General features: G+C 46.7%; 1 protein-coding gene across 1 annotated transcript in view; it reads right to left on the bottom strand.

Moving 5' to 3' along the window:
• LOC144597716 (echinoderm microtubule-associated protein-like 1) overlaps positions 1-26510 on the bottom strand; it is a 253761-nt gene that overhangs the window by 41099 nt on the left and 186152 nt on the right. Inside the window, exons 4-7 of the mRNA XM_078407248.1 lie at positions 25433-25562; positions 18424-18474; positions 11758-11892; positions 5329-5357 (exon numbers count right to left, since the gene is read on the bottom strand). Of these exons, the coding sequence (XP_078263374.1) occupies positions 5329-5357; positions 11758-11892; positions 18424-18474; positions 25433-25562 (345 nt within the window). The remainder of the gene's footprint in view (positions 1-5328; positions 5358-11757; positions 11893-18423; positions 18475-25432; positions 25563-26510) is intronic.

Raw genomic sequence — 26510 nt, 5'->3', positions numbered from 1 at the left:
ATTTTAGATGTTTCAATGAGATCCCCTCTCATCCTTCTAAATTCCAGCGAATACAAGCCCAGTTCCTTCATCATTGTGCAAGCAACTGCTTGCCAATGTCAATGTCCTTGCACAGTGTAACTAGCAGCCTGCGTTCTTAAAGAGACCATGGTGTCTGAGTAGGCTTCGTCCACCATGACCAAAAATCCATTATAACGAGGTCCGTGGTGACGAGAGTAACAACGAGAGTTCAATTTGGAATTCCAATCCTTACCATACCTGAAGGGCATTTCAACAGGATAAAAAATCAACTGACACAATATAACTTGTTTGAAAATGCTATGTCACTGATTGTGGACGATCAGCCATGATCACAATGAATGGCGGTGCTGGCTCGAAGGGCCAAGTGGCCTCCTCCTGCACCTATGTGTAATAAATAAACTCTCTTAACGGACAATTTCACGTCTCCCCCTGATCTGTCGTGTTAAAAATGATCAAATATAATGCAGAATGTGTAGATTCATTCAGGTGACAGACTGACTGAAACCCTATCAAATGCTCGAACTTTAAAAGCTAAGGAAAGCCTTTGGACCGGTGGGGAAGAGAGGAGACTTTGTTAGACTACTGAGGACACCCAGTTTTCATTGTGGTGTGAGTAAGTGGTCAAAAAACTCTGATCATCTCATTTTTCCCTCTGGAATCTCCACTTGTTTTTCCACAAGGTGGTGCAGCGGTAGAGTTGCTGCCTCACATCACCAGGGACCCAGGTTCCATCCTGACTACGGGTGCTGTCTGTACGGAGTTCCTACGTTCTCCCCGTGACCTGCGTGGGTTTGCTCCGAGATCTTCGGTTTCCTCCCACAGGTTTGTAGGTTAATTGGCTTGGTGTGCGTGTGTAAATTGTCCCCAGTGTGTGTAGGATTGGCGTTAATGTGCGGGGATCGCTGGTCGGTGCGGACTCGGTGGGCCGAAGGGCCTGTTTCTGCACTGTATCTCTAAACTAAACTAAACTAAACAATCATGGTATGTTTTTGCCCAGGTAGTTTCCTCCAGAGATTCCTTCCCTTACTCTGTCCATCTCTGGTCTTCCAACCCACCCCACCTTATTCTCCCCACTTGAATCTCACAGCTACCCACTCAGTCTCTTATGATACTCTCCAAAGCTGCATTAAACCAGCCGGACTGTTTCAGTATCAGGTGCAACCTCACACCTCCTCTATCACAAATCTCACTGTGGTATGAATCTCATAGAGTCACAGAGTGATACAGTGTGGAAACAGGTCCTTCATAGAGTCATAGAGTGATACAGTGTGGAAACAGGCCCTTCATAGAGTCACAGAGTGATACAGTGTGGAAACAGGCCCTTCATAGAGTCACAGAGTGATACAGTGTGGAAACAGGCCACTCGGACCAACTCGCCCACACCGGCCAACAATGTCCCAGCTACCCTAGTCCCACTTGTCTGCGCTTGGTCCATATCCCTCCAAACCTGTCCTATCCATGTACCTGTCCAACTGTTTCTTAAACGATGGGATAGTCCCAGCCTCAACTACCTCCTCTGGCAGCTTGTTCCATACACCCACCACCCTCTGTGTGAATAAGTTACCCCTCGGATTCCTATTAAATCTTTTCCCCTATGTCCTCTGATCCTCGATTCCCCTACTCTGGGCAAGAGACTCTGTGCATCTACCCGATCTATTCCTCTCATGGTTTTGTACACAACATCATGTAGACTTCCTTTGTCTCACTGCATTTGACTGTACTTTCTTGGTTCAATGTTAGCTCCCGAATCCTGCACAGAGTTCCACCAGCACCACGTTATTTCTTCTCCCTGCATTCCACCCCTGGAATCCCTTTTAGACTTTAGAGATACAGTGCGGAAACAGGCCCTTCGGCCCACCGAACCTGCACTGACCATTGAGCATCCCGTACACAAGCACGATCCTACACCCACTAGGCTCAATTTACAATATTTTACCGAAGCCAATTAGCCTACAAATCTGTACGTCTTTAGAGTGTGGGAGGAAACTGGAGCACCCGGAGAAAACCCACGCAGGTCACGGGGAGAACGTACAAACTCCGTACAGACAGCGCCCGTAGTCAGGATTGAACTCGGGATTCTGGTGCAGTAAGGCAGCAACTGTACCGCTGTGCCACCGCGCCACCCCTTGATCGTCCTTCAGTGATACTCTCTCTATTTCTCATCTGCTGCCCCACAGTAATACTGCCCACACCTGGCTGATTGTCCACCTGCCCACGGACACAACCTCCCTCCACCTGTCTGGGCTCACCCACACACCGAGCTTTCACTGATGGTGGTGCCCGCAATCACGGAGATTCGCCCTGCATCTGAATATCTCCACAGCCTCGCACTTTCCTTTCTATTTAATACATAGACAATAGGTGCAGGAGAAGGCCATTCGGCCCCTCGAGCCAGCACCGCCATTCAATGTGATCATGTGTGATCATCCACAATCAGTACCCCGTTTCTGCCTTCTCCCCATACCCCTTGATTCCACTAGCCCCTAATAGCTCTATCTAACTCTCTTTTGAATGCATTCAGTGAATCAGCCTCCACTGCCTTCTGAGGTGGAGAATTCCACAGATTCACAACCCTTTGTGCGAAAACGTTTTTCCTCATCTCAGTTCTAAATGGCCTACCCCTTATTCTTAAACTGTGGCCCCTGGTTCTGGACTCCCCCAACATGTTTCCTGCATCCAGCATGTCCAATCCCTTAATAATCTTATATGTTTCAATAAGATCCCCTCTCATCCTTCTAAATTCCAGTGTATACAAGCCCAGTCGCTCCAGTCTTTCAACGTACGACAGTCCCGCCATTCCGGGAATTAACCTAGTAAACCTACGCTGCACGCCCTCAATAGCAAGAATATCCTTCCTCAAATTTGGAGACCAAAACTGCACGCAGTACTCCAGGTGCGGTCTCACTAGGGCCCTATACAACTGCAGAAGGACCTCTTTGCTCCTATACTCAACTCCCAAGTTGAGGGCCAACATGCCATTGGCTTTCTTCACTGCCTGCTGTACCTGCATGCTTCCTTTCAGTGCCTGAAGGTGTAATACTAATGAAATACTGACACTTCCGATTTTCCCTTCTCCCTCTCAAATTGCAGATTAAAACTTATCATATTATGGTCACTACCTCCAAATGGCTCCTTTACCTTGAGTTCCCTTATCAAATCCGGTTCATTACACAGGTTCAATCAATCGTTCTACTTATTTATCTATTGTGTGTGTGTGTGTGTGTGTGTGTGTGTGTGTGTGTGTGTGTGTGTGTGTGTGTGTGTGTGTGTGTGTGTGTGTGTGTGTGTGTGTGTGTGTGTGTGTGTGTGTGTGTGTGTGTGTGTGTGTGTGTGTGTGTACGTGTGTGTGTGTGTGTGTCTGTTTGTGTGTCTGTCTGCCTGTCTGTCTGTCTGTCTGTCTATCTATCTATCTATCTATCTATCTATCTGTCTGTCTGTCTGTCTGTCTATCTATCTATCTATCTATCTGTCTGTCTGTCTGTCTGTCTGTCTGTCTGTCTGTCTGTCTGTCTGTCTGTCTGTGTCTGTCTGTGTCTGTCTGTCTGTCTGTCTGTCTGTCTGTCTGTCTGTGTCTGTCTGTCTGTCTGTCTGTCTGTCTGTCTGTCTGTCTGTCTGTCTATCTGTCTGTCTGTCTGTCTGTCTGTCTGTCTGTCTGTCTGTGTCTGTGTCTGTCTGTCTGTCTGTCTGTCTGTCTGTCTGTCTGTCTGTCTGTCTGTCTGTCTGTCTGTCTGTCTGTCTGTCTGTCTATTCACTTTTTTTATTTATCATTCCTCTCTCCATCCATCCATTTATTTATTTGGATAAAATATAACTTGTTTTATTTTAGTAATCTCCTCATTCCTTCCTTCCCTTCCCAAATGGACTGGTTCTGGCCTTCCGTGTGTCCTGCTACTCCACAAGTCCAACCCTTCTTTCAGCTGTTCAACCTATTCACTTGTAGGATCGTGCTCGGGTGCGGGGATCGCTGGTCGGCATGGACTCGATGGGCCGAAGGGCATGTTTCCACGCTCCATCTCAGAAGTCTAAAATCTAAGTCAAACAGCGTTCATTCCATTCTTGGGAGTAAAGAACAAATAAGAAGAGGCAGGGAGACCACGATGACCCACATGGGCCACAGCTGGAGGTCCCAACGTTTCTATAAAATGTAAATGTAGGCAGCAAAGGAGTGCCTGAAAATGAAACATGGAAGATACCTGTCTCCTGAAGGAGCCAGTGGGCCAAGGAGTGGGAGAGTCTAGGACCAGAGGGCACAGCCTCTGAATAAAAGGATGTACCTTTAGAATGGAGATGAGGTGGAATTTCTTTAGTCAGAGGGTGATGAATCTGTGGAATTCATTTCCACAGACGACTGTGTGGGTGAAGTCATTGGGTACTTTTAAAATGGAGACTGATATGTCCTTGATTGGCATGGGCGTCAAAGATTACGGGGAGAAGGCCTGGAATGGGGTTTCGAGGGATAGGTAGATCAGCCACAGCGGACAAGACTCGATGGGCTGAAAGGCCTAATCCTGTTCCTGTAACTTATGATCTTATTACCTCCTAAAGGAACGTGGGTTAAGGAGAGGATGAAGTGCTTGGGGGAACACATAACCCAGTTTGGGACAATGTGAGAAGGACACATTAATTCAGCATGATTCTGTGACCCATCTCCCATTCTACACACATCCTATGCCTCACCTGATTCACATAGATTTGAAATGAGCTTTCTACTAATTTTAGTTTAGAGAACACCAGGTGGCGCCACCAGCAGTGCCTGCCTTGCCAACAGTCTGATGTCCTTTCTTCTTTTTATTATTTTTAGTATGTGTTAAAAACGTTTCTTCCCTTCGGCCAACCGAGTAGCGATCCCCGCACACTAACACTATCCTACACACGCTAGGGACAATTTACCACTTATACCAAAGCCAATTAACCTACAAACCTGTACGTCTCTGGAGTGTGGGAGGAAACCGAAGATCTCGGAGAAAACCCACGGGGGGAACGTACAAACTCCGTACGGACAGCACCCGAGGTCGGGATGGAACCCGGGTCTCCGGCGCTACAAGGCAGCAACTCTACCACTGCGCCACCGTGCGTCTGATAAGGAAGACAAACTTCGTCGGATCTGCACTTGAATTCCTATTTCACGCTTAAATTTTTTAAATCTATTTTAACATTTAGAGAAATGAAAACAAAAATAAATTCCCCCCTCCCCCCAAAAATGGGGAAAATTGAAATAGGAGAGAATATATAGAGCAAATAAGCAAGAATGATCATAGTTACACAATATTTTAATTATTGAAAGGGAATGTATTTCTCAGTACTCACCAGCATTGTAGAGAGGGTCCTTGGATTTTCTATGAAAGAAAGTGGATTGCAGTGAATCTTTAGTGCCAGCACTTCTTGGGCACATGTAATGAGAGAACATTGAATACATTTCTCATCTTGAAATATATAATATAGGTCCACCACCAATTTTCTGGCCTTTATGCCAGACTGTATCACTCTGATCCATCATCCTTCTGGCCAACTGATGGTCCTTTATTAAATCAGCATGATTCTGTGACCCATCTATTATTCTACACACACCCTCTGTCTCAGAACTGATGGTTCTTTAGTTTAGTTTACTTTAGAAATACAGCATGCAAACAGGCCCTTCGGCCTACCGAGTCTACGCCGACAAGCGATCACCCATAGGCTAGTTCTATCCTGTGCACCAAGAACAATTTACTGAAGCCAATTATCCTGCAGGTCTTTGGGATGTGTGAGGAAACTGGAGCACCCGGAGAAACCCCACGCAGTCACAGGGAGATTGTACAAACTCCGGACAACAGAACTCTTGTGAAATATTTAAGAATAAGGGGTAGGCCATTTAGAACTGAGATGAGGAAAAACTTTTTCAGTCAGAGAGTTGTGGATTTGTGGAATTCTCTGCCTCAGAAGGCAGTGGAGACCAATTCTCCGAATGCATTCAAGAGAGAGCTAGATAGAGCTCTTAAGGTAGCGGAGTCAGGGGGTATGGGGAGAAGGCAGGAACGGGGTACTGATTGAGAATGATCAACCATGATCACATTGAATGGCGGTGCTGGCTCGAAGGGCCGAATGGCCTCCTCCTGCACCTATTGTCTATTGTCCGTACAACAGCGGTCACGAGTGAACCTGGATTTTTCGTGCTGTGAGGCACAGAGTGATACAGTGTGGAAACAGGCCCTTCATAGAGTCACAGAGTGATACAGTGTGGAAACAGGCCCTTCATAGAGTCACAGAGTGATACAGTGTGGAAACAGGCCCTTCATAGAGTCACAGAGTGATACAGTGTGGAAACAGGCCCTTCATAGAGTCACAGAGTGATACAGTGTGGAAACAGGCCCTTCATAGAGTCACAGAGTGATACAGTGTGGAAACAGGCCCTTCATAGAGTCACAGAGTGATACAGTGTGGAAACAGGCCCTTCATAGAGTCACAGAGTGATACAGTGTGGAAACAGGCCCTTCAGGCCTACTTGCCCACTCCAGCCAACACGTCCCAGCTACACCCATCCACTTGCCTGCCCTTGGTCCATATCCCTCTAAACCTGTCGTATCCATGCACCTGTCTAACTGTTTCCAAGGCCCCATCGCAGAAGCGACCACGTGGTGGGGCTGGAAACTGGAAGTGTCCTGAGCTAATTCTGCTACCACCATCATCTACTGTATAAGTGATGGCTCCCACTGATTGTCGCCGGAAGCTTGCGTCCATTTCAGGGCGAACGATGACAGCGATGTAACGATTGAAACATGGATGATGGACATGAAAGTAGAAGAAGACTGTTTCTTAAATGTTGGGATAGTCCCAGCCTCAACTCCCTCCTCTGGCAGCTTGTTCCATACACCCACCACCCTCTGTGTGAATAAGTTATCCCTCTGGTTCCTATTAAATCTTTTCCCTTCACCTTGAACCTGTGTCCTCAGTATTCCTACTAATCAAATTCAAATCCCAACAACTTACCGTACACTTTTTAAAGTTAAGAATATAATCTGAAAGCTGTTCTTTGGAGTTTATGTAAGATCTGTCCTGATACGTTTTGGTAAGGTCCAATGTTAATTTGTTGTTGGACATTGAAGAGATTAATAAATAACTAACCCCTAAACCTAAAGCTGAAGTTAAAGGAAGCCGTTCTAGTCTGTGTGGGAATGTTAATGTCATTTCCAGCACGGTTATCATCCAAATGCACATGTCACAAATCAGAATCTTTTGTATCACAGACGAAACAATAACATCTTACTAAAAAAAAAAGACACAGAGTGCTGGAGTAACTCAGCAGGTCAGGCAGCATCTCTGGAGAACATGGATAGGTGACGTTTCGGGTCAGGACCCTTCATCAGACCCATTGTTCAGTAATTCTACGGGTCTTTACTTTAGACTTTAGACTTTAGAGACACAGCGTGGAAAGAGGCCCTTTGTTCCACTGAGTCCGCGCCGACCAGCGATCCCCGCACACTAACACTATCCTACACACAAGGGATTATTTTACAATGTTACAGAGGGCCAATTAACCTACAAACCTGCATGTGGGAGGAGACTGGTGCACATGGGGAAAACCCACACGGTCACAGGAAGAATGTACAAACTTTATACAGACAGCCCCTGAGGTCAGGAGTGAACCTGGGTCTCTGGAAGTCCGAGTCAGCAACTCTACCACTGGTCCACTGTGCCACACTTCTTCATATCCTTCATTCAGTAACTCAGTAATTCAGTAACTCAGTAGGTCAGGCAGCATCTCTGCAGGACCGGTGACATATATCGGGATGAAAGATGTCAAAACTGAGGTGAGAAAAACTTTTTCACACAGAGTTGTGAATTTGTGTAATTCTCTGCCACAGAGGGCAGTGGAGGCCAATTCACTGGATGAATTTAAAAGAGAGGCAAGATTGCGGCGCGCACGGACGCAGCGGCTCACAGCTCTCCCTTTCGGTGCGTTTTATGTGTGTTATCTGTGTTATGTCTGTTAGTCAATTTTAGTCATGAAAATCAGGAAAATCAGGCAAATCCTACCTACAACCGAAAGGATCTTCTGATCATAGGATTCCAGTGCAATCGGGACCTTGTGCGCGAATTTCCACACCCGCGAAATATACCGGAAGAGATAGCCAGGACACCGGGCGCTCCGTGGATAGTTGTCGGCACGAACAGGCGTCGCAGGCGGAGGAGAAACAGGAAGCAAAAGCGAGGATGCCGGTCCGGTATACTTGCCAAGCTAAAGAGACAGCCACACAAACCACCGCTACCCAGCATGTTCCTCACCAACGCCAGATCCATCATCAACAAAATGGACGAACTAAAACTACAGATATCAGCAAACAAACTCGTGGAGGACTGTTGCATTCTCTTAGTAACAGAGACATGGCTTCAACCACTTATCCCAGACGGAGCCATTGAGCTAGCCGGGCGTACAGCGTTTCGTTGGGACAGAAACATCGACTCCGGTAAGAGCAAGGGGGGACTGGGGTTATGCATTTACGTGCACAACAGCTGGTGCACTAACATCCAAATCATAGATAGCCACTGTTCTCCTGACCTGGAGTCCCTAACAGTTAAATGCAGGCCTTTTTACCTCCCTCGCGAATTTACAGGGGTTATAGTAACAGCAGTCTACATCCCACCGAATGCTAACGTTAGCACAGCTTTAGGCTACCTGCTCGGTGCAATAAACTCACAACAGAGCACATATCCAGAAGCAGCCCACATCATAGCCGGGGACTTCAACCATGCAGACCTAAAGTCAGTTCTCCCGAAACTTGAACAACACATAAGATGTGCTACCAGGGGGAAAAACACACTAGACAAGGTTTACTCAAATATTAAGAAGGGTTTCAGGTCAGCACCACTACCACACCTGGGGCAGTCAGATCACCTGTCCATATTCCTAACTCCAGCATACACCCCACTCAGGAGGAAAGCTCCAGTCACCATAAAGACTGTGAAGACATGGCCTGAAGGAGCTTCCTCGCAGCTGCAGGATTGCTTCGAAAGGACCAACTGGGATATTTTTGAGGATCAGGACTTGGAGGAGTACACATCAACTGTACTTTGCTACATCAAAAACTGTGTTGACAATGTCACCGTCGACAAACGCATCCGGTTGTATCCCAATCAAAAACCCTGGATGACAAAGGATGTCAGGTCTCTCCTCAAGGACCGTAACACCGCCTTCAGGTCTAGTGATAGAGCTCTATACAGTGCTGCTAGAACCAACCTGAAGAGAGGCATCAAGGATGCCAAAGCGTCCTACAAGAGGAAGATTGAGGACCACTTTTCCAACAATGACCCACGGCGGGTATGGCAAGGCATCCAGCACATCACCAACTACAAGACCAGCAACCGCACGACTGCCGACGGCGACGCCTCGCTGGCAGAGGAACTTAACTGTTTCTTTGCTCGTTTCGAGGTGAAAGCTACAGTGGCAGACATAACACCCTCTCCAGCACCTGACAGCAGCACCTTCACTGTGCAGGAGTATGATGTTAAGCGCGTGCTCAGAGCAGTGAATCCCAGGAAAGCTGCAGGCCCCGATGGTGTGACGGGCAGAGTGCTGAGGGAATGTGCAGACCAATTATCTGAGGTCTTCACAAAAATCTTCAACCTGTCCCTTTCAAAATCCACCATCCCTCCCTGCCTGAAGTCCGCCATAATCATCCCACTGCCGAAAAAGTCTGTCATCAGCGGTCTTAACGACTACCGTCCGGTAGCACTCACACCGGTCATCACAAAGTGCTTCGAGAGACTGGTCCTGCAGCACATCAAAGCCAGCCTCCCACCCACCTTCGACCCACACCAGTTTGCCTACAGAGCAAATAGGTCTACAGGGGATGCCATCGACACTGCTCTTCACACTGCACTGACCCACCTTGAACACCAGGGGAGCTATGTGAGGATGCTCTTCCTCGACTTCAGCTCTGCCTTTAACACGGTCATCCCGAGCAGACTGGTCACCAAACTTTCCGACCTTGGATTTTCCCAAACCATCTGCCAATGGATCAAGGACTTCCTGACCAACCGCCCCCAGACCGTCAAAATAGGCCCTCACCTCTCCTCCACCATTACACTGAGCACCGGCTCACCACAGGGCTGTGTGTTGAGCCCCATCCTTTACTCCCTCTACACTCACGACTGCGCCCCCACCCATCCCACCAACACCATCATCAAGTTCGCGGATGACACGACTGTGGTTGGACTCATCTCAGAAGGAGATGAGACAGCCTATAGGGATGAAATCCAAAGGCTGGCAGCATGGTGTTCAGTGAACAATCTGGTCCTGAACTCCTCCAAAACAAAGGAACTTATAATTGACTTTAGAAAAACCAGTGGAGATTACGACCCACTCTACATCAATGGGGTCTGTGTGGAAAGGGTACCAGCTTTCAGGTTCCTGGGTACGCACATCGCAGAGGATCTTACCTGGTCTACCAACACCATCACCACAGTAAAGAAGGCACAGCAGAGACTCCACTTCCTGAGGATCCTCAGGAAAACCAACCTGCAGGAGAAGCTCATGTTGTCCTTCTATCGCTGCTCCATCGAGAGTGTGCTGGCATACTGTATAACCACATGGTACGCCAGCTGCTCAGAAAAGGACAGGAAGGCCCTTCAGAGGGTCATCACGACGGCCCAGAAGATCATCGGCTGCTCACTGCCCTCCCTGGAGCACCTGTTCAGCCTACGCTGCCTCAGTAGAGCAGGCAAAATAATAAAAGATCCATCCCACCCCGGCCACCGTCTGTTTGTTCATCTGCCCTCTGGTCGACGTTTCAGGTCGATCAAATCCCGAACAAACAGACTTAAAAACAGTTTTTACCCCAGGGCCATACGAGAACTGAACACTACCTTTGCACTAGGCAACACCGTTAAAAAATCTTGTACTTAATATAATTGTATTTAATTGTATTTATGTATTTATTTGTTTTTGCATTTATTGCATATATGTTTGTACGCACCGTCAGGATTGGCTATTTTTTAATTTCGTTGTACTCGTTGCAATGACAATAAATGAATATTATTATTATTATTATTATTATTAGAACTCTCGGGGCTAGTGGAATCAAGGGATGTGGGGAGAAGATGTGATGTGGAGATGTAGGCGGCACGGTAGCGCAGCGGTAGAGTTGCTGCTTTACAGCGAATGCAGCGCCGGAGACTCAGGTTCGATCCTGACTACGGGTGCTGCACTGTAAGGAGTTTGTACGTTCTCCCCGTGACCTGCGTGGGTTTTCTCCGAGATCTTCGGTTTCCTCCCACACTCCAAAGACGTACAGGTATGTAGGTTAATTGGCTGGGTAAATGTAAAAATTGTCCCTAGTGGGTGTAGGATAGTGTTAATGTACGGGGATCACTGGGCGGCACGGACTTGGAGGGCCGAAAAGGCCTGTTTCCGGCTGTATATATATGATATGATATGATATGATATGAAGGCAGGCACGGGTTACTGATTGTGGATGATCAGCCATGATCACATTGAATGGCGGTGCTGGCTCGAAGGGCCAAATGGTCAAAAGGGGAAAAACTCTCTGGGTGAAAAAGTTTTTCTCACCTCAGTTTTGACATCATTCATCCCGATATACGTCACCGGTTGTATTTTCTATGTTTCTATGCTGCCTGACCGCTGAGTGACTCCAGCACTTTGTGTCTTTTTTTTGGAAACCAGTATCTGCATGTCCTTATTTCTGTGTAACAACCCAATAAAATCAGCAGGGGTGGTGTATATTGGACAGTGTGACTCACCCCTCACTGGTCTTTTTGCCACTGGAGCCACTGCTGGTCGACCCAGTGCGGGTTCTGTTGCTCTTGGACTCTCCGAAGCTCTCTCGTCGTGCAGCTGAGGACATGCGTTCCGATGAGTTGCTTCTCTTCACAGCACTGTAAAAACATGGGGTGCATTTGTTTAGAACATTCACAGCTTTTCTGTTACCGTACGCATTTCAAAAAACGACTAAATAACTACTCATTTCAAAACCAACGCCTTCCATTCAAACATCTTTTTGTTCAAATGGTTTTATTTAGAACCTTTTTGGCTCCGGGGATGATTGGGTTAACGTGTAACGTTTGTGTGCAGTTTTGGTCTCCAGATTTGAGGAAGGATATTCTTGCTATTGAGGGCGTGCAGCGTAGGTTCACCAGGTTAATTCCCAGGATGGTGGGACTGTCATATGTTGAAAGACTGGAGCGACTAGGCTTGTATATACTGGAATTTAGAAGAATGAGAGGGGATCTTATCAAAACGTATAAGATTATTAAGCGAGTGGACACGCAAGAGGCAGGAAACATGTTCCCAATGTTGTGGGAGTCCAGAACCAGGGGCCACAGTTTAAGAATAAGGGGAGGCCATTTAGAACGAAGATGAGGAAATCTTTTTCACCCAGAGAGTTGTGAATCTGTGGAATTCTCTGCCTCAGAAGACATTGGAGGCCAATTCTCTGGATGCTTTCAAGAGAGAGCTAGATAGAGCTCTTAATGATAGCGGAGTCAGGGGGTATGGGGAGAAGGCAGAAATGGGGTACTGATTGTGGATGATCAGCCATGATCACAGTGAATGGCGGTGCTGGCTCAAAGGGCCGAATGGCCTCCTCCTGCACCTATTGTCGAGTGTTTGATGGTTCTGGGCCAGTACTCGCTGGAGTTTGGAAGGATGACGGGGGACCTTATTGAAAGGCCTGGATAGGGTGGATGTGGAAAGGATGTTTCCAGTCATGGGTGAGTCGGACTAGAGGGCACAGCCTCAGAAAAAAAGGACACACCTTTAGAATGGAGATGAGGAGAAATGTATTTAGCCAGAGGGTGGTGAATCTGTGGGATTCATTGCCACAGATGGCGGTGGAGGCCAAATCATTGGGTATTTTTAAAGCGGAGATTGATAGGTTCTTGATTAGTAAGGGCGTCAAAGGTTACAGGAAGAAGGCGGGAGAATGGGGTTGAGTGGGAGAGATAGATCAGCCATGATTGAATGGCGGAGTAGACCTGATGGGCCGAATGACCTAACTCTGCTCCTACGTCTTATTATACAGAATAAGTGTGTATTACTAGCTCCAATTAAACATAGAAACGTAGAAAATAGGTGCAGGAGGCCATTTGGCCCTTCGAGCCAGCACCGCCATTCATTGTGATCATGGCTGATCATCCACAATCAGTAACCCGTGCCTGCCTTCTCCCCATATCCCTTGATTCCACTAGCCCCTAGAGCTCTATCTAACTGTCTTTTAAATTCATCCAGTGAATTGGCCTCCACTGCCTTCTGTGGAAGAGAATTCCACAAACTCACAACTCTCTGGGTGAAAAAGTTTTTTCTCACCTCAGTTTTAAATGGCCTCCCCTTTGTTCTTAGACTGTGGCCCCTGGTTCAGGACTCCCCCAACATCGGGAATATTTTTCCTGCATCTAGCTTGGCCCGGTCGTTGTATAATTTTATACGTTTCTATAAGATCCCCTCTCATCCTTCTAAATTCAAGTGAATACAAGCCCAGACTTTTCAATCTTTTCTCATATGACAGTCCCGCCATCCCGGGGATTGATCTCGTGAACCTACGCTGCACTGCCTCAATAGCAAGGACGTCCTTCCTCAAATTAGGAGACCAAAACTGCACACAATACTCCAGATGTGGTCTCACCAGGGCCCTGTACAACTGGAGGACCTCTGTACTCCTATACTCAAATCCTCTTGTAATGAAGGTCAACATGCCATTAGCTTTCTTCACTGCCTGCTGTACCTGCATGTCTACTTTCAGTGACTGGTGTACAAGGACACCCAGGTCTCATTGCACTTCCCTTTTTCCTAACCTGACACCATTGAGATAATAATCTGCCTCCTTATTCTTGCCGCCAAAGTGGATAACCTCACATTTACCTACATTATACTGCATCTGCCCACTCACCCAACCTGTCCAAGTCACCCTGCAACCTCCTAACATCCTCTTTGCAGTTCACACTGCCACCCAGCTTTGTGTCATCTGCAAACTTGCTAGTGTTACTTTTAATTCCATCATTAATATATATTGTAAATAGTTGCGGACCCAGCACCGAGCCTTGCGGCACTCCACTCGCCACTGCCTGCCGTTCTGATAGGGACCTATTTATTCCTACTCTTTGTTTCCTGTCTGCCAACCAATTCTCTATCCATGTCAATGCCCTACCCCCAATACCATGTGCTCTAATTTTGCCCACTAATCTCCTGTGTGGGACCTTATCAAAGGCACTGATTAAAGTAACTGATTATTTTAGAATATATTATATATTAAATATATAACATATTATAGAATAGTAAAAAATCGTAATATTATGAAGGTTTATAAAACTCTAATTTGCCAAAGTATAAGGCCAGCATGTGTAGGAAGGAACTGCAGATGCAGGTTTACACCGAAGATAGACACAAAATTCTGGGGTTACTCAGTGGGACAGGCAGCGTCTCTGGAGAGAAATGTCACCCATTCCTTCTCTTCATATAAAGAAGTATTATAATGCCAGCCTTATTTCTATACTTATTTCTATCGAGCGGTCACGGTGGCTCAGCGGTAGAGTTGCTGCCTCACGGTGAATGCAGTGCCGGAGACCCGGGTTCCATCCCGACTATGGGTGCTGTCTGTACGGAGTTTGTACGTTCTCCCCGTGACCTGCGTGGGTTTTCTCCGAGATCTTTGGTTCTTCTAATCCAGCTGACCTATTTGATAGACATTGTGCAAGTATTTTTCAGAACCTCCCATTCCTGCAGGTGGATTTCTTGGATCTGTGGCCTTTATATGTTGCGATGCTGGTGAACTACAAGATTGGGGTAGGGCAGCACAGTGGTGCAGCGGTAGAGTTGCTGCCTCACAGCGTCGGTGACCCGGGTTCAATCCTGACTACCGGTGCTGTCTGTACGGAGTTTGTACCTTCTCCCCGTGACCTGCGTGGGTTTTCTCAGAGATCTTCAGTTTCCTCCCACACTCCAAAGACGTGCAGGTATGTAGGTTAATTGCCTTGGTATAAATTTAAATTGTCCTGAGTGTGTGTAGGATAGTGTTAGTGTGCGGGGATCGCTGGTCATTGTGGACCCGGTGGGCCGAAGGGCCTGTTTCCGCGCTGTATCTCTAAACTAAACTACAATTATTGGACTAGTATTCAGAAATTGAGATTATTGATTGAGAGACTTCTCTGAATCTACCACAGCAACTCTGGAATTTAAATTCACAAAGCTGAACGTTGCAAGCATTAAAACTACTGGGCTATCAACAAATATATGATTCGATTCACTGATATTCTTCAGGGAAGGAAATTGGGCAGCCTTACCTGATCTGACCTCTACATGACTTTACATCTGAAAAGTCCCTGGAGGTGTGATCAGACAGAACCTGAACTGAAGTCAAAATACTGAAGCAATTGTTGATCAAAACAATTGGTGTCAGGATCAAACTGGAGAAACAAAGGTGTTTGAGATGGCGCCATTGTTGCCATTGCCAACTTTGAGAGTTGAAGGGGGTGGTGGAAGATGGTGGAAGGAGATTTTGTAAAGGTTGCCGCAGCAGAGAGAGTAATATTCTCAGATATTTCCAAATCTGGAGCTTACAGAAACAGCAATTGTTTGATCACTGAACTCTCCGAATGTATGTAACTACATAACCCTCACCCTCTCTTCTTCCCCTACATGACCCCCTCCCTCGTTCTCCTCCCCATTTCCCTCCTCTGTACCTCACCTGGACCGGCATCTATCTCTCCCCTCCCCCTCCGCCTACAATCCTTCCTCTAGCTTCACAATTTGCAAGGGTTTTTTTGATAGGCAGTTGGTTGGACTGTGGCCAGAACTGAAAAGACAGAAGGTGTGCGACAAAAGGATTCTACTTTTCAATCTACGCTTCGATTATACAGCGCGGAAACAGGCCCTTCAGCCCACCGAGTCCACACCGACCAGCGATCCCCGCACACTAGCACTATCCTACACACTTGGAACAATTTACAATTTTACCAAAGCCAATTGACCTACAAACTTGCACGTCTTTGGAGTGTGGATAGTTTAAGGGTAAGGGGGAAGTCTTTTAGGACCGAGATGAGAACGTTTTTTTTCACACAGAGAGTGGTGAATCTGTGGAATTCTCTGCCACAGAAGGTAGTTGAGGCCAGTTCATTGGTTATATTTAAGAGGGAGTTACATGTGGCCCTTGTGGCTAAAGGAATCAGGGGGTATGGAAAGAAGGCAGGTACGGGATACTGAGTTGGATGATCAGCCATGATCATATTAAATGGCGGTGCAGGATCGAAGGGCCAAATGGCCTACTCCTGCACCTATTGTCTATGTTTCTATGTGGCAGGAAGCCAGAGCACCCGGAGAAAACCCACGTGGTCAGAGGGAGAACGTGCAAACTCCGTACAGACAACACCCGTAGTCAGGATTGAACCTGGGTCTCTGGCGCTGTAAGGCAGCAACTCTACCGCTGCACCACTGCCTTCCCAAGTAAGTGAAATATTCCAGCTACTATATTTCTTAGTTGTTTATCGGTAAATCGATGGGTTTCATTTCTGGAGATTTGGACAACGCAAAAAGATGATTAGGTTCATTCAATGTTAGAGTAATCTCTCCTGTTTTATGATATCAGATGTCAAGTGTAATAAAGTAACTTAATGCTTATCGAACGTGGCACAACAATGCAAAATATCGATTCTTGTCAGAATTATCTTGAAATATATTCAGTTGAAAAATCAAAACTACAATAAAATGTTGTAAAACCAATAACATATAATAACCTTAAACTGTTGAGACCTATTCTTTTGGAACATTACGACCATATGAGGAATGGGATTATCCAAATGAAGAATAAAAGCATCAGAGTAGAAATAACAGCAGACTTTTCCTGAACGGAAGAAAATAAAGAAATCCCTTGTCTTTAGACTTGAACTACTTTGGACGTGAGCAGTTTTGGGCCCCATATCTGAGGAAGGATGTGCTGGCTCTGGAGAGGGTCCAGAGGAGGTTTACAAGAATGATCCCAGGAATGAGTGGGTTAACATATGATGAGCGTTTGTCAGCACTGGGCCTGTACTCACTGGAGGTTAGAGGATGAGGGGGGACCTCATTGAAACTGGAGCGACTAGGCTTGTATGCACTGGAATTTAGAAGGATGAGAGGAGATCTTATCGAAACATATAAGATTATTAAGGGGTTCGACACGTTAGAGGCAGGAAACATGTTCCCAATGTTGGGGGAGTCCAGAACAAGGGGCCACAGTTTAAGAATAAGGGGTAGGCCATTTAGAACTGAGATGAGGAAAAACTTTTTCAGTCAGAGAGTTGTGAATCTGTGGAATTCTCTGCCTCAGAAGGCAGTGGAGGCCAATTCTCTGAATGCATTCAAGAGAGAGCTAGATAGAGCTCTTAAGGATAGCGGAGTCAGGGGGTATGGGGAGAAGGCAGGAACGGGGTACTGATTGAGAATGATCAGCCATGATCACATTGAATGGCGGTGCTGGCTCGAAGGGCCGAATGGCCTCCTCCTGCACCTATTGTCTATTGTCTATATTGTCTATTAAAACATACAGAATAGTGAAAGGCTTGGATAGAGTGGATTTGGAGAGTCTTGCACTAGAGGTCATAGCCTCAGAATTAAAGGACGTTCCTTTAATTCTGAGGAAATAAACAGCATTCACGTTGTTTGGCTCTTTCCAGCTCTTTATGTAACTGCTGCAGTTGGTAAGGATAAGGAGGCTGGGAAATATGGAAATGGACAAATGCATGCGGGGTGAATCTGTGCACTGTACTCCATGCCAGGCTTTACTACAATCATGTTTAGTTTAGTTTAGTTTATTGTCACGTGTACCGAGGTACAGTGAAAACCTTTTGTTGCGTGCTAACCAGTCAGTGGAGAGACAATACATGATTACAATCGAGCTGTTCACAGTGTACAAATACATGATAAGGGAATAACGTTTAGTGCAAGGTAAAGCCAGCAAAGTCCAATCAAGGATAGTCCGAGGGTCTCCAGTGAGGTAGATAGTAGTTCAGCACTGCTCTCTGGTTGTGGTAGGATGGTTCAGTTGCCTGATAACAGCTGGGAAGAAACTGTCCCTGAATCTAGTGGTGTGTGTTTTCACACTTCTGTACCTTTTGCCTGATGGGAGAGGGGAGAAGTGGGAGTGGCCAGGGTGCGACTGGTCCTTGATTATGCTGCTGGTCTTGCCGAGGCAGCGTGAGGTATAAATGGAGTCAATGGAAGGGAGGTTGGTTTGTGTGATGGTCTGGGCTGCGTCCACAATTCACTGCACTTTCTTGCGGTCTTGGATGGAGCTGTTCCCAAACCAGGCTGTGATGCGTTCCGATAAAATGCTTTCAGTGCACCTGTACCACTGTACACATGACAACAATAAGCTAAATTAATCTAAACTGAATGCACTGCACAAACGTCCATTTTAACTGATTCCAAGGTAACCTCACCTTTTAGTAGTTTTATTCAGTTGAGATAAACTAGTCAGCCACCCTTGACTGCTACATCCAGAAATGAATCGCAGAATGGAAAGAGAAGAAAAGTGAACAATATGTAGATAATAAAAAGAAATAAAATCTAATGAAAAGGTACAGTAAGCTATTCAGATCAATAGATCATAAATGTTCCAAAATGATAGCTATTAAAAAAATGACAATGAAAATATTCAAAGCATTAGCCTTAAATGCTAATATAAATAAATATAACTTAATTATTTATAATTAGGGTTAGGGTTGATTAAACCCTGAGAAGTTTTAGGATTCTTAAATCCTAAAACTTCTTCGTTTTAAGAAGTCTCAACCCCAAACGTCACCCGTTCCTTCTCTCCAGAGATGTTACCTGTCCCGCTGAGTTACTCCAGCACTCTGTGAAACGTCACCTATCCATATCATATCATATCATATCATATCATATCATATCATATCATATCATATCATATCATATATATACAGCCGGAAACAGGCCTTTTCGGCCCACCAAGTCCGTGCCGCCCAGCGATCCCCGTACATTAACACTATCCTACACCCACTAGGGACAATTTTTTACATTTACCCAGCCAATTAACCTACATACCTGTACGTCTTTGGAGTGTGGGAGGAAACCGAAGATCTCGGAGAAAACCCACGCAGGTCACGGGGAGAACGTACAAACTCCTTACAGTGCAGCACCCGTAGTCAGGATCGAACCTGAGTCTCCGGCGCTGCATTCGCTGTAAAGCAGCAACTCTACCGCTGCGCTACCGTGCCATGTTCTCCAGAGATGCTGCCTGACCTGCTGAGTTACTCCAGCACTCTGTGTCTATCTTCAGTTTAAACCAGCCTCTGCATTTCCTTCCTACACACAGCCTTAGTCTAAATTACATATTCGGTAGTGCTGCTGCAAGTAAGAATTTCATTGAACTATCTGGAACATATGACAATAAAATACTCTTGACTGTAGTATAGTGAAATATACACATTCTCGGTGAGCTAAGACAACTGTGCACAAATGAAATGAAATTGAAGTTTGGTAAATACAGCAATGACAAAAATCGCAGCATGTTCATGAGCATGCATGACCAAAAAAACACAGAGTGCTGGAGTAACTCAGCGGGTCAGGCAGCATCTCTGGAGAACATGGATAGGTGACGTTTCACAGAGTGCTGGAGTAACTCAGTGGGTCAGGCAGCATCTCTGGACAACATGGATAGGTGACGTTCAGGTCGGGACTCTTCCTCAGACGGATTGTGGTAGGGAGAGTGGGAATAAAAACTGGAGAAATCGGGGTCGGCAACAGATGACTTTAGGCGAGGAGGTTCTCTGATAGTACGATGATAGGATGTGGTGAGGATGTTTCTACTAGTGGGAGAGTCTAGGACCAGAGGTCATAGCCTCAGAATTAATATAATAATAATAATAAACATTTATTTTTTATAGCGCTTTTCCAAATGCTCGAAGACGCTTTACAAAAACAGTCAAGACATAAAAACAAACAGACAAACTATCCTGACAGAGAAGCGGCGAACAAATAGCGCCAGCGTCCTCTCACGTCAGGGTCCGGCAGTAGACAATAAAGAACACAAGACACACAATTACAATTTTAACACAAACAGCCATCACAGTGATTGCTCCAGGCACACCCTCACTGTGATGGAAGGCAAAGAAAAGTCTTATCTCCTCCTCATCCTTCTCCCGTGGTGCCACGAGGCGATCGAGGCTCCCGACTTTTGAAGCCCCCACCGGGCGATGGAAAGTCCCAGGGCAGAGCCGAGCAGGCCGATGAAGGTCCTGAGCCCCCACCGGGCGATGGAAAGTGCCGCGGCCAGGCCACGCAGGGCGATGAAAGTCCTGAGCCCCCACCGGGCGATGGAAAGTGCTGCGGCCGAGCCACGCAGGGCGATGAAGAGCCTGCGAGCGGGTCGATCAAACCTCGCGCTTTGGGGCGGTCGAAGCTGCTACGGCTGGAGTTCCCGAAAGCCGGTCGCCAGCCAGGGACCTGCGAGCTCCAGATGTTGCGGTCTGCAGGGCCCACGGCCGAAGCCTCCGAGATGGTAAGTCCAGGCCCTGCGACCGGAGTCTTCAAGGTCGATCCCAGCTGGAGGCCGCCGACTCCACGGTGTTAGGCCGTAGCGCGAACGGAGATACGACACGATAAAGGTCGCATCTCCGGTGAGGAGATTAGAAATAAAGGTTTCCCCCACCCCCCCACCCCACACACCCCCCCCCCCCCCCACACACACCCCCCCACCCCCCACCCCCCACATATACAGAGTTAAAAATAAACGATAACAAAGACAAAAACAAAAAAAAAGACAGAGAGACTGCCGGTGAGCCACAGCTGCAGAACACAGCCACGCCCCCTCTTTAAAGGACTTTCCTTTAGGAAGGAGAGGAGGGGAAACTTATTTTGTATGAGGTGGTGAATCTATGGAATTCTTTACCACAGAGGGCTGTGGAGGCCACGTCAGTGGATATTTTTAAGGCAGGGATAGATAGATTCATGATTAGTACAGGTGTCAGGCAGGAGAATGGGGTTAGGAGGGAGAGTTAGATCAGCCATGATTGAACGGCAGAGTAGACTTGATGGGCCGAATGGCCTAATTCTGCTCCTATCATTTATGACCTTAGTTGGATAGAAGGTGGTGTGGGCCTTAAGTAATTGTGAACTGTGGAACTGGTTCAGTGGAGGATGGGGGGTAGAGAGTGGGGGGGAAGGGGAGGGAAATTGGAGAGGATGGTCTTTGTAGAAGTTACTGAAAATTTAATGAGTTAATTTTAATACATTTTTAGATTTAGATTTAGAGATACAGCCCAGAAACAGGCCCTTCGGCCCACCGGGTCCGCGCCGCCCAGCGATCCCCGCACATTAACACTATCCTACACCCACCAGGGACAATTTTTACATTTGCCCAGCCAATTAACCTACAAACCTGTACGTCTTTGGAGTGTGGGAGGAAACCGAAGATCTCGGAGAAAACCCACGCAGGTCACGGGGAGAACGTACAAACTCCGTACAGATGGCGCCCGTAGTCAGGATCGAACCTGAGTCTCCGGCGCTGCATTCGCTGTAAGGCAGCAACTCTACCGCTGCGCCACCGTGACGCTTATCACTGCTGAAGCTCACTCTGGTTATTTTTACTATTATCTTACATTTCTATCCTTAGTTTCCTTACCTTCCTATCAACAGATATAGTTTCTGTTATTATACTCTATGAACCGCCTTGAATTTTCAAAGTTTCTATTCAACATCCTCATTCCATATTTATGTACCCTGGGCACCATGTTATAGGAAAGATATTGTCAAGCTTGAAAGGGTTCAGAAAAGATTTACGAGGATGTTGCCAGGACTAGAGGGTGTGAGCTATAGGGAGAGGTTGAGCAGGCTGGGTCTCTATTCCATGGAGCGCAGGAGGATGAGGGGAGATCTTATAGAGGTGTACAAAATCATGCGAGGAATAGATCGGGTAGATGCACAGTGTCTTTTACCCAGAGTAGGGGAATCGAGGACCAGAGGACCTAGGTTCAAGGTGAAGGGGAAAAGATTTAATAGGAATCCGAGGGGTAACGTTTTCACACAGAGGGTGGTGGGTGTATGGAACAAGCTGCCAGAGGAGGTAGTTGAGGCTGGGACTATTCCATCGTTTAAGAAACAGTTGGACAGGTGCATGGATAGGACGGGTTTGGAGGGATATGGACCAAGCGCAGGCAGGTGGGACTAGGGTAGCTGGGACATTGTTGGCCGGTGTGGGCGAGTTGAGCCGAAGGGCCTGTTTCCACACTGTATCACTCTGTGACTCTATGAAGGGCCTGTTTCCACACTGTATCACTCTGTGACTCTATGAAGGGCCTGTTTCCACACTGTATCACTCTGTGACTCTATGAAGGGCCTGCTTCCTCTATGACTCTATACTGGGACCATTGCTGGCAAGGCCAGCATTTATTGACAGCTCCCATTTGGGAAAGGTGGCATGTAGCTCTTCATATGTCTTTTAAAAGTTGTTATAGTCCCAGCCTCAACTACCTTCTCTGGCAGCTTGTTCCATACACCCACCAGCCTCTGTGTGAAAATGTTACCCCTCAGATTCCTATTAAATCTTTTCCCCTTCACCTTAAACCTATGTCCTCTGGTCCTCGATTCCCCTACTCTGGGCAAGAGACTGTGTGCATCAACTCTACATATTAAATTTTCCTATTAAATCATTTCCACCTCTCGCCTTTAATGTTAAATCTTTACCTTGTCACCTTAAGAGGTGAGGAATTTAATCACAGATTCCTACAAACCTCCTCATCTGATCAGTTAATGTATGGAAAAACAGCAGTTGCCTTCATTTTAAATGCCAACATCAGGTACAATGTATCCGATACAATGATGGAAATGAATAGAATGTAAATGTCAGATACAAGATAATGTGACATCTCTAATATCTATAATAATTAAAGATATCCCTTCATGATGGGTCCATTTACATGACAGGAAATAGACACAAAATGCTGGAGTAACTCAGCGGGTCAGGCAGCGTCTCTGGAGAGAAGGAATGGGTGACGTCTCGGATCCACACCCTTCTTCAGACCCGAAACGTCACCCATTCCTTCTCTCCAGAGACGCTGCCTGACCCGCTGAGTTACTCCAGCATTTTGTTTCTATCTTCGGTGTAAACCAGCATCTGCAGTTCCTTCCTGCACATTAGACAATAGACAATAGGTGCAGGAGGAGGCCATTCGGCCCTTCAAGCCAGCACCGCCATTCAATGTGATCATGGCTGATCATTCTCAATCAGTACCCCGTTCCTGCCTTCTCCCCATACCCCCTGACTCCGCTATCCTTAAGAGCTCTATCTAGCTCTCTCTTGAATACATTCAGAGAATTGGCCTCCACTGCCTTCTGAGGCAGAGAATTCCACAGATTCACAACTCTCTGACTGAAAAAGTTTTTCCTCATCTCCGTTCTAAATGGCCTACCCCTTATTCTTAAACTGTGGCCCCTTGTTCTAGACTTCCCCCAACATTGGGAACATGTTTCCTGCCTCTAACGTGTCCAACCCCTTAATAATCTTATACGTTTCGATAAGATCTCCTCTCATCCTTCTAAATTCCAGTGTATACAAGCCAAGTCGCTCCAGTCTTTCAACATATGACAGTCCTGCCATTCCGGGAATTCTGTTTATATGAGAGGAAACATAACCTTGACTCAGAAATTTAAAAAAAACACTGGGCACAAAGGAGATGAAAATGAAGTCAAAAGTAGGAGCTCAGTTTTGTGACTTTTCAACTGACCAACACAGTATTTGTTTGACCATCTGGGAGAGCTTTTACTTCTTAATCCTGTTCCACCAGCTGTCAATGAAAACGTGTTTATCCATTGAGCAGCTTATTTTGATTTGCAAAGGGCTTTTACGGCACGATTAAAGGCATTTTTAAATTACGTATAATCTGTTGCTGATTGAGTATGACACCATCACATGTGGTGTTCTACCAAGGTATACCCACTCCAACCCAACATCCTAAATATCCCTGCACTCTTTACAAACTCACTCAATTATTCAAGGAAAGATATTCACCATGTATAAATATAATGTCATTAAAATGACATTGTGCCAAAACATTATGACCGGCGAAGTGAATAACATTGATTATCTTGTTACAATGGCACCTGTCAAGGGGTGGGATATATTAGGCAGCAAGTGAACAGTCAGTTCTTGAAGTTGATGTGTTGGATGCAGGAGAAATGGGCAGGAGTAAAGACCTGAGCGACTTTGACAAGGGCCAAATTGTTCTGGCCAAACGACTGGGTCAGAGCATCTCTGAAACGGCAAGGCTTGTGGGGTGCTCCCGGTCAGCAGTGGTGAGTACCTACCGACAGTGGTCCGAGGAGGGACAAACCACAAACCGGCGACAGACAGGGTGTTGGGCGCCCAAGGCTCATCGATGCGCGAGGGCAACGAAGCCCGTCTGGTCCGAAGCGACAGAAGGTCGACTGTGGCACAAGTGACAGAAAATGTTAATGGTGGTCACGGGAGGAATGTGTCACAATACACAGTGCATCGCACCCTGCTGCGTATGGAGCTGCACACGGAGGACCAACAGCATATTAGGCAGGTGGGCATAATGTTTTGGCTCATCAGGTCATAATGTTTTGGCTGATTGGTGTACTTCAGAATTCTGGTGTAAACCAGAATTTATCTAAAACACATTTACCCAATCTCCACATTTGTGAACTTGTCAATGGGTTGTAAGATTTTAGACTTTAGAGATACAGCGCGGAAACAGGCCCTTCGGTCCACTGAGTCTGTACCGACCAGCGATCCCCACACACTCGCACTATCCTACACACACACTAGGGACAATTTTATAATTTTACTGAAGCCAATTAACCTACAAACCTGTACGTCTTTGGAGTTTTGTGGGAAACCGGGGCACCCAGGGAAAACCCACGTGGTCGCAGTGAAAACGTACAAACTCCGTACGCACAGCACCTGCAGTCAGGATCGAAACTAGGGCCCTGGTGCTGTAAGGCAGTAGCTCTATTGCTGCACTACTGAGCCAGCCTTGATTTGATCAAGCTTTTTCTATGTACTTGGTAACCTTGAAAGGACTTAGTCTCAGTTTTCCTAGATACAGCGCGGAAACAGGCCCTATCGGCCCACCGGGTCCGCGCCGACCAGCGATCCCCGCACACTAACACTATCCTACACCCACTAGGGACAATTATTTTTACATTTGCCCAGCCAATTTACCTACAAACCTGTACGTCTTTGGAGTGTGGGAGGAAACCGAAGATCTCGGAGAAAACCCACGCAGGTCACGGGGAGAACGTACAAACTCCGTACAGACAGCACCCGTAGTCGGGATGGAACCCGGGTCTCCGGCGCTGCATTCGCTGTAAGGCAGCAACTCTACCGCTGCACCACCGTGACCGCCCAGGGGGGCATGATGAAGATTATAAGTGGCAGCTGCTGCATTGTGGGTTGACGTTGAGCCGTACCTTTTGGTTGCTGGTGATACCTCCTTGCTGGTTCCGGATGGAGATCGCAGTGAGCCGCTTGGTTTCTTTGGCAGAACAGTTCCGTTGTTAACCGTGGGTCGTAGTGGCAGTGTTGGCAATAAGGGTCTCGCTGCAGAACAAACAGACCACCTGCACAGTTAGAGCACAGAAGAATAATGCCTCTTATATCAACAACGCACTGAACAATGACATTCTTGTTGCAGCAGCATGACAGGTCTGTAAACCCTAGTGCTCAGTAGAAAATATCATCAACAACAGCACAAAAGCTGAATAAATAAAACCCCCTAATATTGGTGGAGAACAAAACTGAAGTCCAAAGTCTGTCGGAAGGAACTGCAGATGCTGGTTTACACCGAAGATAGACACAAAATGCTGGAGTAACTCAACGGGTCAGGCAGCATCTCTGGAGAGAAGGAATAGATGGCATTTTGGGCCGAAACCTTCTTCAGACTGAGAGTCAAGGGAGAGGGAAACTAGAGGTATGAAAAGGTATAGAACAAGTCATGAGAGGAATAGATCGGGTAGATGCACAGTCTTTTTCCCAGAGTAGGGGAATTGAGGACCAGAGGACACAGGTCCAAGGTGAAGGAGAAAAGATTTAATAGGAATCTGAGGGGTAACCTTTTCACACAGAGGGTGGCGGGTGTATGGAACAAGCTGCCAGAGGAGGTAGTTGAGGCTGGCACTATCCCATCGTTTAAGAAACAGTTGGACAGGTACACGGATAGGACAGGTTTGGAGGGATATGGACCAAGTGCAGGTGGGACTAGTGTAGCTGGGACATTGTTGGCCGGTGTGGGCAAGTTGGGCTGAAGGGCCTGTTTCCACACTGTGTCACTCTGTGACTCTATGAAGGGCCTGTTTCCACACTGTATCACTCTGTGACTCTATGAAGGGCCTGTTTCCACACTGTGTCACTCTGTGACTCTATGAAGGGCCTGTTTCCACACTGTGTCACTCTGTGACTCTATGAAGGGCCTGTTTCCACACTGTATCACTCTATGACTCTAAGTCAGAGTCAGCACAGACAGCCAAAGAGCCCACATCAGTCCATTGC

The sequence above is a fragment of the Rhinoraja longicauda genome, chromosome 10 (genome assembly GCF_053455715.1).
Source record: "Rhinoraja longicauda isolate Sanriku21f chromosome 10, sRhiLon1.1, whole genome shotgun sequence".
Classification (NCBI taxonomy): Eukaryota; Metazoa; Chordata; class Chondrichthyes; order Rajiformes; family Arhynchobatidae; genus Rhinoraja; species Rhinoraja longicauda.
Note: the sequence above shows the minus strand (reverse complement) of the source record. Positions and strands in the feature narration are given on the sequence as shown.